General features: G+C 37.0%; 1 protein-coding gene across 1 annotated transcript; it reads right to left on the bottom strand.

Moving 5' to 3' along the window:
- Positions 1 to 3,242: 3,242 nt before the first annotated feature.
- Positions 3,243 to 6,478, bottom strand: LOC108277545 (carcinoembryonic antigen-related cell adhesion molecule 5). The gene is made up of 5 exons (XM_047151268.2): positions 6,370 to 6,478; positions 5,726 to 6,049; positions 5,182 to 5,421; positions 4,056 to 4,155; positions 3,243 to 3,880 (listed from the first exon to the last, which is right to left on the bottom strand). The coding sequence occupies exons 1-5, from the start codon at positions 6,452 to 6,454 to the stop codon at positions 3,862 to 3,864; spliced, it is 768 nt and encodes a 255-aa protein (XP_047007224.1). The 5' UTR covers positions 6,455 to 6,478; the 3' UTR covers positions 3,243 to 3,861.
- Between the last annotated feature and the right edge of the window lie 7,538 nt (positions 6,479 to 14,016).

Raw genomic sequence — 14,016 nt, 5'->3', positions numbered from 1 at the left:
CTATCTGTTCACCGCTGCTTGCCATTTTCTCTTCCCCCTGGGATCTGCTGTCCTGGGCCTCTGGGTAGGGAAAGTATGAAGATCGCCGAGCTGCCGGCATGGACTACATTTGTTTGGATTATTCTGACATCCATATGTCATCCTGTGACCTAGACACTTCGGTATACGGCGACTGAACTTCTACAACTGCGCTCCCACCTTTGCGAGCCAATATCATCCCTTCCCTTTTGTCTATCTGTCTTCTAAGCCCATTTGTGTTCTTCCTCCACCATCTCTATGTAACTGTCTGTCTGAAATTAAAACTTGGTTTGAAACAACTTCCTTAAACTTAATAACAACAAAACTGAAATTCTACTTGTTGATTCGAAAAATAATCTTGCAAAGTCAAATTGTTTCTCTAGATCTATTGACAATTCTCCAGTCTACCTCTCTAGACAAGTTAAGAGCTTAGGTGTTTTGTTTGAAAATACTGTCATTTGAAGCTCACGTTAGTAATATTATTCAAATAGTATACTTCCATATGTAACATTAACTTTCTCCTTCCAACAAGGAGCACTGCCATAATGGTCCATGCTCTAGTCACATCACATTCTCTTCTCTATGGACTTCCTCTGAAACTTTTACATAAACTTCAGTTAGTTCTGAACTCGGCTGCACGAATCATCTCTAGAACCCCTTCGGTTGAGCACATTTCCCCTGTCTTTTAACATTTGCACTGGCTTCCTGTTAAACAACGCAGTGAATTTAAGATTTTACTTCTTACCTATAATGCACTACACAACCTGACTCCTTACTCCAATTGAGGATGTGTGGCTCATTATGAAGCACAAAATAAGGCCCTGTACAGGCCCCAGTACAGAAATGCATAATGGACGAATGGGGGAATATTCCGCTTGCTAAACTTAACCAGCTGGTGTCTTGTGTGCCCAAACGCTTAATAAGTGTTATTACAAGAAAAGGTGATGTTATACGGTGGTAAACAATCGACTGTCCCAACTTTTTTGAAGTGTGTTGCAGTCATCAGATTTGAAATGAGTGTATATTTTCCAAAATAAATTAAATTCACAAAGTAAAACAGCAAATAATCTGTTTTAAATATAGTACAGGGTGAATGAATTTTCAAATTACTTTTTTTTTTATTATCCATACTGCAGCTTTTTTGTAATTGGAGTTGTAGATGAAGTGCGGTTTGATGTGTTCTTAGGTACTGTCCAATTACAGTTTTTGCCCTAAAAAGGGAAAAGATGACTACTTTTTTTGATTACTGGTCAAGTGGTAAAAAATAGTGCAATTCCTAATCTATATGACTATGAGACATCCAAGACAGGTTCAATATGTGGACATCTAACTAGGAACCCTTTTAAACAAGGTTATAACTGAAGGTCTGGATCAAGACAGTTCCAATATCATCCTCTAACTGGGCCAGCAGTTTCAAGGGTTTTTTTTTAACTGCGAGAAAGGCATAACGTGAAAAGAATGTTAATGCAGAAATACAAAATAAATGGTATTGCAAGTAAATAGTGTCCAAAAATTAAAGTAGTGATGGAAGGAGAAAAGCATGCCTTATTTCCTTGTTTTTGTTTGTAATATTTAAATATTGAGCAAATATAACAGTTATTCATACTTTTTGTTGGAGTATAAATTGAGGCCTAAGGTATGACCTAGCTCGCTAGTCATATTCCTCTTTTTTTTTTTAATCCAGAAACTACAGCTAGTTCATTTAAAATAAATTGTAATTCTATAAAATTTGCATTTAAGATAATTTGACTTGTAGAGCAGACAGCTGTCAGTAAATAACTCTCACCCCCACACCCACACCTTGCCTTTCATTGTCTCCTTGAATTTATGAACTTAACTCATAAAAACTAGCTTGACACACACAAGAACATCAAGTGAAGTTAGGTCAATGTGATGTACTTAAGGATACCAGCAGTGCAGTAATTGCACATCCAGTGAAATTTGTTATGACAATCCTAATTTTTTTTGTGTTATTGCTCTCCTTGAATGTCACCTACGCTACAATTTTACACTTTGACCAGTAGATGGCGAGTTCTTATTAGTAATTATATTTTTAACTGCAGACATGCACTACTGTTCAAAAGTTTGTAATCATTCAAATTGCCTTTATTTTTAAAAGGAAATCACTCTTTTTTTTCCAATTAAAAATGTGTAGGAGGATACACTGTTATTATTAAATAGCACCAACAAAATACACTAGTCTTATCTTCAGCTGTGAAGAGGGTTTTAAAAAAAAAGGCATATTTGCAACTAGTCAATAAAAGGAAAATATTATAATGGGAAAAAGTACACAGACGTTGGATGGAGGATAATCAGGGGAAAAAGTTGTATGGACAGATGAATATAAGTTTGGATCACAGAAGAACATTGTTTTATATTGCAACACAGAATGCATCCTGATTGGTCTCTCTTTGTACTAACTAACCGAACAGTTTTCTTGGTAGGCAGACTTTACAGTCTACCTCTTTCTCTCTCCAGTTCATTAGTGATGGGAAGTTCAGATCATTTTACTGACTCAGATCTTTGAATCTTGTTCAGCAAAGTGAACGAAATGAATTTACGAATAACTTCATATAAGTATCTTTCTTTGGTACGTTTATTTTCCACAATGAGTTAGGTGAAGTATCAGCAAATTGACAGGATCCTCAGCTCATGTTGCCATACCTCCGACCATGAAAGAAGACCCTTCCTTTTCTGACCACTCTATGTTCAGACTTCACATGCACAGTAACTGGACAATTGGATGCACACACACACACACACACACACACACACACACACACACACACACAAAGCAAACTCCATGTTTCCTTGATCTCTTTTTTCCCTTTCATATTGCTCTACTCAAATTTGTTTAACTGTACTTCATGCATTTGTACTGAAGCGGCCCTGACCCACTTGTACACCAAATGCTGAGGCCAATGCCTGTCAACTGCGTGTGTTGTTGTATAGTTCTTTATATTATTCTTTGTACCTTGCACTGATTTTAATCATTATTAAGACTCATGCATAAAATGATAACTGGTTCATGATTGTTCATGAAACCTTTCCCCCCAAAATCTGACATATATTATGTTAGAATTTGAGAATAGAGAATCTCCGGGTTATGATTCTTAAGAAGAGAGAAAGCGAAAGTTCATAAGAAAGACAGTGCCCTTGTCCCACTACACACTTCCCACACCAAGCTTGGGAGACTTTGCCAAATAACACACAGATATGCAAAGTTCAAATGGCAAGATCTCTGATTTATTCAAAGAAAGCCAGAGGCTTGGCACACAACAGAAACAATGGGTTAACTATCGACTGGCTAGGCAGAAGGGCATATTTGCATGAAACAGGAAGTATATCAATGTAAGACAGGAACAACACCATATATGGTTTCTAAGAAGTCATAGTAGTATGAGCAAATGTTATTCAGGAAGGTATGAGCACGAATGGTATTTGGGGAGACAAATAAATATGTAAATGGTGAGGGGCTTCACAGAGGAACAAGGAGAAAAAGGTGCCAACACAGGAAATGGGGGGAGGGGGGTGTTCATGGGCAGGGGAGAGTGTTCACAGTAAACTTATCATATTACACTGTGGAAAATAATTTCCACAAAAGCATTGTTGGCATGATTGTAACAACAGCATTAAATCATTGCATGAAATTTTGACAGAGACAAGGCCAAGGAACCTGCAGGAATCATGAGACTGCTATAGTTTTGAACAAGCAAAACCTAAACGTGGTTTAAAATTTAATTTGTGTTCTGTTTAAACGATCTGTTATTGATGCCATGAATGTGATGGAGACTCATGGTGACTGGCATGGAGGACAGCAACCATTTACTGCTTCTTCTGTTACTAATCCACATTTACTGATCTGTGGAAGGAAATGGCACTCAGGTGACCACTGCACTTTCATAACGATGGACGCTTTAGACATAAAATTTTCTTGCTGCTCATGCTGTCCTGGCTTTACATTTTGACATATAGTATACTTGAATATGGACTCTTGTGCTTGCTGTATTTTAAGTTAATAAGTATTAAAGTCTTACTGTTTCCTATACATTCTCGTGTAGATATAAAATGTTCCCACTAACAGTAACAGCAGGATGATGACTTCAAAGAGCCACACAGTCACAAACACCATGAAACCTGAGAGAGAGAGAGAGAGAGAGAGAGAGAGAGAGAGAGAGAGAGAGAGAGAGAGAGAGAGAGAGAGAGAGAGTAAGTGCATTTACTGAACCAAAAAGTAATGGGACATCACCACAGTGCTTTAAAAAGTGATGGGTCCTAATGCCTGCTCCCTCCTGTTGTTCCAGCGGCCTTGTTCACTGATTATACTTGTTCAGTCCCTTTATAGTCTTGTTTGTGTTCTCACAATATTTCTGAACTGTTACACATCCATGTTTGTGTTTTGTTACTTTGCAACAGGTTCAAGTTTGGAGTACATCTGTCTACTATAATATTATTGCTCTGTTTCAGTGTTTAATAGTGGCTTTTGGTTAGTTAATGATCATTAGTTGCATGGAGGAATTAACACATACAGACATCAGGGAACTACCGGAACTGAGAGATTATGAAATTGGTCACTACAGAAAAAGAAAAATTCATATTAAGAAGATCATCTGCATCTTGCAGGACGTTGCTGAAATTAAGCTTATACTGAAGAATAAACTAAAAATAAATAAATAAAAATATAGGCTTAATATGCATAATGTCAGGTTAAATGGATGTTAGAAAATAGGTGTGCCCTAGTTTTTGACTTGTAAAAACCACCTGCTCATGCAACTTTTTGCTACATCTCATCGAGTGCCAGTTCTGATGGGTGCCTCTGTTCTCAAATAAATGCCCTTCTTACAAGCTCTCTATAAAAATTAATAGTGTGCTTCCTATTTATATCTGTATATGTATCTGTTCGAACACATTATCTGTTAGTTCCAAACAAATGTATAGTATTTGTATTGAGTTACATCCCTACTCTGGACAGTGCATTGCAAGTGATTATGGTTTTTGCCTCAAGCTTCAACAAAAACAATCTGCTTTTACAATTTCCTGCATTATTTTTTGTGTATAACTGTGATTTCAATTGTCATTTGTTTCTATGATGGTACTATGTCCTTGACTGCAGATTGTTTTTGTTGTTATTGTTCTTCAATCCATTATTTAAAAAAGACTCACCAATACATGGATAGAGTTTGGTGGAATTTTGTGCGCTACTGACGTGATTTTCCACATGGCACGTGACTTTTCCATGGTTTTGTTCCAGCAGGAAAGTACTGTTCCCATCCTCTAGTTGAGTGACTGGGTTTAAATCAGAAGTCCAGTTGAAGTGGAGGTTGTCTCCATCAGCAGAACAGTACACTTTCCTGATCCCAGGGGACAAGCAGCTGTATGACACTTTCACTGAGGACACCTCAGCTGCAGATTAGAGATAAACACTTCAGGATGAATTATTACAGAGGCCCATAAGTGCTGAACACATGAACAAACCAAAAATGTAACAGGACATGAGAAACGTATCAACTTTTACTCAAAACAGAAAAAGGAGGTCCTTGTAAACAACATCACAAATTTGTTGCTGATTGGACACAAGAAAAAGATCATACGTAAAGGTAAAGTCATAAGTAAATTATAGACTGAGGTTATACTCAGTACATTTATCAAATAACTTTTAAATGTTGTAGTTTGACGTGTGATGTGATTAGAACTGGGGTGGTCCTACCTTCAATGTTCAGTTGAAGAGTATAAAATGTTGTAATATTCCCGTCTGCTTTATTGATCACTAAAGTGTATTTTCCAGAGTCGTTCCTCTCTGCACTGCTTAGTATCATAGTTTTATTATCATTAACAAACTGCCATCTTGGGGGATTTGGTTTTGGTAGGTTAAGTTGGTTTTTTTTATATTTTAAAATGAAGTGATTGTTGCTCAGTATTAGATAAAACAAATCCTCCTCAACCATTTGCAGATGCAGCCGTTGTCCAAGAGCTACGTTACACTGATTAGTCTCTGTAAATCTACAGACAACAGGATCCTGGAACAGCAAACCTGCAGGAAAAAAAAAAGATTATTGTCTCATTAAAGCACACTGAAACCACTGAGGTACATAAACAATATGCCACTATTACAGGAGAGCTGGATTTGGTACTCTGGTGCAATTTTCAGTGAAGAAATAAACAAGGATATAAGTGCATGTATTTGGTAAAATCCTAAAATGTGTTTTGTGTATGTTTTCCAAATTCTTTAAAGGAAACTCAAATGTGATAGTAAAAAAATAAATATTAACTTTTTCCTGTACGAGTGGATAAAAAACATTCTTAACATTTTCACTCCTAAAATGAATAATCTGTCATTCAGAGGAAACCTACCCATGACAACTCCTGGGAACATCCACAGTATCCCAATGATGACCTGCATTCTCATTTCATCCACAAAACAGTCCTCTCTCGTCATCTCTCTCTCTCTCTCTCTCTCTCTCTCTCTCTCTCTCTCTCTCTCTCTCTCTCTCTCTCTCTCCTATCTAGAGATCTTTTTTTTTTTTTTTTTTACTAATAACCACTCCCTTCCTGTACACAAAGTGACTGGGCAAAAGCAAAGAGAAGGATAGAATGCTAAAATTACCATGTTTATCCGGTCCATTGAAGAAGTCTTATTATTTTATTCATATAGTCAGACAATAAACAGCTATTGTTGCTAAGCAAAGTGTGTTTCTTTATTAGCGTAAGGTGTTTAAATGTGCATGACTTTGCACCCTTGACCTGAACTGACTGATAACTTGTGCAATCAGCACCACTGTGGTTTGGATGACTTGTAAGAGGAAATATTTTTCTCTGTCACACTTATGTAGACAGTTGGGAGATAAATATCTTGCTACAGGCAGGTCATTTTAGTTTCAGCACAATCACAGAAGTTTGACCATTGAACGACCATGGTGCCTGATGCTATGTGTACACCTGAGGTAACCAGGGACAAATTAGTCCTGGGCCAAATCCTGGGCCAATGAGCAGGAACATAAGCAGGGCTCTGGTCCCACCCTGAGTTCTGACTGTCCCACTGTGCAACCTATCACTTGCATATAAATAAATAAAATGCATACATCACTACATTACATGTTGATTATGGAGTATTTGAGTAATCTCTGTAGTACACAGAAGGCAGTCTTACGACTTTCTTACTTTTCAATGCGCAAAGTATTTAAAAAGCACATTTAGTGTGTGTTCATGGTTTTCCATGTTCTTTTAACTCAACTAGCTCTGACCATTATCCATATCAAATTCAAACCTACACAACAAATATTTATCAGAACTTATTTCATATTCTGGGACTGTACATTTATTTGTTTGTGTTCTGTATTGTGTTGTGTGTGACAGCATAATGGCTTAAATCACTTTAAATATGTTTATTGAGGGCCCCCTAATGGTTAGAACCCTGGGCACATGTTCAGTAGGTCCTGTTAGTAATCCATCCCTGAGGTAATACTGCATAATACTGTTCAGTAACTCAACGGTAACTATGCAGCAACTAAACAAGAATGAATGTTCAATAAAACTAATTTGAAATTACGGTGTGGACTTGTGCTTCCTTTGTTGTAATTTAAAATGTGAATTTAAATAAACTGCATTTGACCTAGAAAAAAATTACTATACATGAAGGCATAAAAACCTCATTTTGAACTTTGTAAAGTGTTTGTGGAAGCCTATAATGCAGAAACTTTTGACAACAATTTAATTGTAAAATAAATCTCATGGATACGCTTAGTACAGTTTAATTTCATAAGCATTATTAAAATGTGTACAATAATGCTTAGGCTATTTGCTGGAGCTTTCTGTTCCTGAACGATCCTCCAATAGAACACATTTTCATTAAAATGGTTATAAGATTTAAGCTTGACAGAATATCAGCTAGGAATTTTGGTCATGAGTGATAAGCAACTACAATGGCAAGGCGAAGCTCATTTACACTGAAAACATTAAACTGAGAAGTAGAGAAAGTACCATACCCCTCACTTCCTGTTTTCAAAGTGACTGGACAAAAAGAAAGAGACAGACAGAATGTGAAAATCAGCAACCTCTCTGTTTCCTGGTAACGGACGTGACAAATGTGAAGTGACAAAAGAAAGAAGGCCTCTGAGCGGGAAGTGAGGTGAAGTAACAGATTGTATAGCCTGAAGACTCAGCTAAGCTATTAATTAATCATTTCTGTTTCTCATAATTCAGCCTTGGCTGCATTAGCCTATAGTTTATTTTTTATTCCAAATGTGATCATTTGCGTAAGTAGGCCTACTAGATGTGTTGGGGAATTTAACGTAACCTTTTAATTATATTCTGCTGAATTGAACAAAATGACTTGAAAAAAGATTAATTCATTTTGCTCTACAAGATTCAAAGATCCGAGTCAGTAAAATGATCCAAACTTCCCATCAATAAGCCGTTGGTGAGAACAGCCTAATTCAATCACAAGTTTTCATGGGACCCTTCATCCACCAATCAAATGATTTTAATATTTTTTGGTGGTGCTTAACGTAAAAAAGGTTCAGACAGTAGGGTGACTAGACGTCCTGCCTTATGTTGTAATGCACAGCATTTTATTCCTTTGTCCTGCATTTTGATTTGAAATAAAGAGTTAACTCACATTTGAACAGACTAAGTGTGAAAGTGTGCTCAAGCGCCGGGTTACACATCTACATTTACATTTATTCACTTAGCAGACGCTTTTATCCAACGCGACTAACAAATGAGAAAAGTACAAGCAAAGCGATATATCTAGCAGAGAACAATACAAGTAGTGCTACCATACAAGATCTATTAATTGAGTTCCAGAAGAAGCAAAGTGCACAGAGTAGAGGTGGAAAGTGCAAATATATATAATGGGTTTTTTTTTGTTTGTTTGTTTGTTTGTTTTTATGAGTTGGTTAGGTGTTCACAGAAGAGGCGGGTCTTTAGTTGTTTTTTGAAGATGATGAGAGATTCTGCAGTCCGGATTGAGATTGGAAGTTCATTCCACCACTGAGGAACAGTTAGTGTGAAGGCTCTGGAAAGGGAGCTTGCGCAATGCTGAGTAGGCACTACTAAGCATTGGTCACTAATCGATCGCAAATTCCGTGAGGGAACGTAGGCCTTCAGGAGAGAGTTGAGGTAGGAGGGTGCTGTTCCTGACAAGGTCTTGTAGGTGAGCATCAAGGCCTTGAATTTGATGTTGGCAGCTACAGGAAGCCAGTGGAGGGAGATGAAGAGGGTTGTGACATGGTTCTTTTGGGATGGTTGAAGACGAGGCGCGCTGCAGCATTCTGAATCATCTCAAGGGGTTTGATGGAGCTGGCTGGGATGCCTGAAAACAGTGAGTTTGACCAAAATGTTACATCTGTGGGGAATTATACTAATGAATGTTCTGTGTTGCAGTGATATGCACCTCGAAAGACAGAGAGAAGCAACCAGCCGTGTGTGTCTATAAAATAAAAATGCTGAAAAGTTGTTGCAAGCCTCCAGCTTCTTCATTCCCTATCCGAATCTGAGAAAGTGTCACACTAAGGTTTTAGATTTTTTTCTCTCTCATGTTTCTACAATAATATTAAAGTTATAAACTGAAATAAACTGAAAACATAAGTTGCATCACTGAGGAAGCAATCGATCCTAGGGGACGGGTCCAAATCTGACATTCATCTAATGGCGGTGGAGAAAGTTCTGAAGCCTGTCATTGGCTGTCAGTTTTCACCCAAACTGGGTACACGTGAGGTCAAGCCATAGCAACCCCCACACCCAACTTAATTTTTTAAGCAGTAATGTTTCTCTTTGTTGAAACAAAGAGAGACATCAAAATGGAAGGCCTGTGGGTGTCTGAAATATGTCCCACATAATGTTTTATTATTGTTTATTTAAAGAAATAAGATGTGAATCAGTGTTATTTAAAAATATTATTTGAAAAAAAATTACTGTCATCCATCCATCCATCCATCCATCCATCCATCTTCTACCACTTACTCCTTTTCAGGGTCACGGGGAACCTGGAGCCTATCCCAGGAAGCATCGGGCACAAGGCGGGGTACACCCTGGGCAGGGTGCCAGTCCATTGCAGGGCACAACCACATACACACTCATTCATACACTACGGACACTTTAGACACGCCAATCAGCCTACCACCGATGTCTTTAGACTGGGGGAGGAAACCGGAGTACCAGGACGAAACCCCCACAGCACAGGAAGACCATGCTCTGCACACACATGGCCCCAGTGCATGACCCTTGAACCCTGGACCCTGGAGGTGTGAGGCAAACATGCTAACCACTAAGCCACCATGCACCCCCAAAACTTTTGTATTTATATTTTATTGTTATTTTTAAATACAACATTTGATCTTGTTATGAAAATGCATGTTTTGTTCAGGTTGAGTAACCTTATGGAAATTTCTTGAATTACATTTCTGTGAACTTAGCACATATAGTTCTTTTTTTAATTATTTCTGCTTTTTTCCAAGACCAAGACGTCTGCTATGTGGGTTAGTGACTTCTACTTAGACTTTTCTTGTTGAGTATATTTACACATGATTTGTAAGGGATCTTACCAGAGGCTGTGTTGAAGTGCATTTTTTCCTTGTCTCCTAGAAGGGGCCTGAGATTTCTGGCAAATTTGGTATGATGATAATGTGTGGATTAGGTTCATTGTCCTCAGAGCTAACCACCCCAGTGCAGTAGTCCCTGAGCTGTAGGCGCTCCTCTGATGTAAGTGCAAACCTCCAACACTGTAAAAGCTGTGTAACGACATGAACAGATCTCACCCTTAGATGTGCTGCTACAGTACTGTTTCCAGGTGAGAGAAGTCCAGTCCTGTCAGTTCCTCCAGCTGCCGCAGTGTTACAATCCTTGAGGAAGTTCTTGTCAAAGCATGGGTGGTATGGCTCATCACATGAAGCCGAGTGCCATAGATCAAGGGTTCCTCAAATAGCCATTAAAGCTAAACACATCTCTAACTCTACAACTTTAAAAAGTCCCAGTTAAAAAGCAGGTAGTCCAGATAGGTTCAGTTGCTTAGTATCCATTAAAAACAATGACTTGTCCAGATCCCAGCCTCCCACCATGTGCAAGATTCTATGTACTATTGCTCTCCACTAGAGCTTCTCTGGGCCATTGAGGAGTTTCTGCAAAGAAATGGAGATGAAACGCTACAGTTCTGCTGGATAACTGAATGAGTCTGTCTCCTCCTGTGTAGATATAAAATGCTCTGTGGTATCCAATGCAACTTATCCCAAAAAAATCCACTAATCCTGCTAATGCTTTTCACTTGCTACCTAATATATCATACTCCTTGAAAGGTGCCACTGTAACGAGATAATCAATGTTATCCGCTTCACTTGTCAGAGGTTTTTAATGTTATGGCTGATCGGTGTATAAAGACAACAAAAATTTAATTAAGAAACTGTGAGTCTTACCATCATTAGACTGTGTGGAACTGATTACTACAGTAGGAGGTTCTGATGAATGAAATAAAATATACAGTATTTGGCCATGGCACAACAAACTAAATATTTATGTCTTTACACAATACTATAACTATCATTTCTAGAAATTCAAAGACACACAAAATGAAGGAATAGCTTACTTTTGTTACTTGTAAACATTGCCAAGAAGAGCGTTTAAAATGAAGTGTTGGGGCATCACAGTATTTTGAATTGTTGTTTTCTGTTGTTTCAGTGGTCTGGTTCACTGATTATACTTTTAGTCTCTTTGTAGCCTTGTTTGTGTTCTCATAGTATTTCTGAGCTGTTAACAGATCCCTGTCTGTGTTTTAGTTTCCCTGCCATCAGTTCCGTTTAGTATCATGAGTAAAACCCATTCATATGGGACTACTTAGTGTATGCTGTAATATTACTGCTGTATTTAATTATTTAATTATAGCACATCCAGACATATAAAAACATCAGAAAAATGCAGGAACTATGAGTCTTACCATTAATAAACTGTGAAATTCAATGCTAGAGTAGTAGGTTCTGAAAAATTTTCCGGCACCGCATAATGTCATGCATTATGACATATAGAACATTTTATAATTAGGTGTGTCCTAGCTTTTGACTTGCTGTATTTATTTATTTTATTTGTTGTTAAATCTGTTTTGCTCTCCCTTCTTCAAAAATATATGCTAGAATTGTAATTGCCTCATTATACACAAATTGCTGCATTGTCAAATTAATTATTTTAAAAAGATAGACTCACCAGGACATGGGAAGAGTTCAGTGGTATTGTGGTCATGGAAGACGTGATTTTCTACATGGCAGGTGACATTTCCAAGCTGGCCTTTATTCAGTATGACAGTGCTGGTCCCATTCTCCAGTTGAGGGAGTGTGTTTAAATCAGAAGTCCAGTTGAAGCGGAGGTTGTCTCCATCAGCAGAATAGCAAACTTTCATGAATCCAGGGAACAAGCAGCTGTACCACATTTTCACTGAGGACACCTCAGCTGCAGTTTAGAATTAAACACCTCAGGATGAATTACTACCGAGGCCTGTAAGTACTAAACACCTTATCAAACCAAAAATTCAACAGCAAATCAGAAGCAGAGCAACATTAATAATGATATTTAACAATGTGTGTGTGTTTTCAACAATTCAATTTCTTTTATAGACCTTAGAATACACATTTAAAACTTTTATAATCAAAACTGTCTTTTCCTTCATATAATTAAAACACAAAAAATCTCAGCTTCTAGAAGACCGGCATTCATGAAATTTTACATGTTCATTACTTTCCTTAATTAAATGGATATTATAGAGGGCTTTTCCCAAAATGTTTAATTTTTTTAGGTTTATAGATTTTACCCTGAAAAATGGCATAAAATATATTTTTTTAAAAACAAGGCGTGGATTTTTTTGGATTAAAAAATAAACAAACAATTCTGTGAAAAACTTTCACTTGAGAGCTTGTATGTACATTTCTGCATATTTAATTAGGTTTCATTTGCATAAATAAATTTTACGTTTTGTTAAAATAAAATACTTGAGAGAGATGAATGTTTATATTCAATATATTTATGAAATAACTTCTTGTAGTGCGATGTGATTATAGGTTGTGTGTTCCTTGTTTTTTGTACATGTTGATAAATAAGACCACCAGTCTGAGCTTGGAATGAAATGAAAATGTGCTAAATGAAGTAATTATTTACAAGTATTCATCATCATATAATTACAATTCATTTGAAGAGTAATATAACTCAATAATGTACAAGTAAAAGCTGATTTAACTTTTTTTTGCTGTAATAAAAAGAAACAAAACATGGACAGGTAAACATAAAAACACTGTCAACATATTTTAGTCTTCTACCAGTGGTAGTTTTGTCAAACAGTTGAAACTGTAGTAGACAGATAATTTAATGATTCAACATAACATTTAAATTCAGTTAACAGAAGTTTATAAATTGGTTTGCATTTTGTGTGTTTGGCTTAATGTATGTGGTGTAAAGGCTGATTTCTACTTCTGCGTTAAAGCATGGAGCATATAGGAGCACTGAAGAACTCACATGCTGTCCTATGAGACTGTGCATTAACAAGCCCTTTGTTTGTTGGGTTGTGACGAGACATGACCCTTCATTATTAAGGAATATACAGTAATAATTTTCCAACTAAAGTGCAAACAATATAATATTCCTTCATAGCATCCAGTACTTTCCATCTTATAGAATCAGAGGACTGTAATCTGTTAAAATTCTTATAGAAAATAACATGATATAAACTAATGAAAACTGCATTACAAAAATATCAGTTTAGACCTACTCACACTTGCTAGTTTATTCATAGAGTTGATCAATAAATACATTTTTGAGTGAAATGTGTTTCTTTATTAACGTAATGTATTTCAGTATTCCACCTAGCTCCCGTGACTTGTAAGTGAGAAAATTATTTTTCGCACCACTGTGGTTTGGTTGTCTTGTCTGATTTTTTTTTTTCTTCACGCATACTTACATGGTCTATAAACATCTCACAACAGCCAGGTCATTTTGGTCTCATCCCAGTCACAAAAGCTGAACCATAGT

The sequence above is a fragment of the Ictalurus punctatus genome, chromosome 2 (assembly GCF_001660625.3).
Source record: "Ictalurus punctatus breed USDA103 chromosome 2, Coco_2.0, whole genome shotgun sequence".
Taxonomy (NCBI): Eukaryota; Metazoa; Chordata; class Actinopteri; order Siluriformes; family Ictaluridae; genus Ictalurus; species Ictalurus punctatus.
Note: the sequence above shows the minus strand (reverse complement) of the source record. Positions and strands in the feature narration are given on the sequence as shown.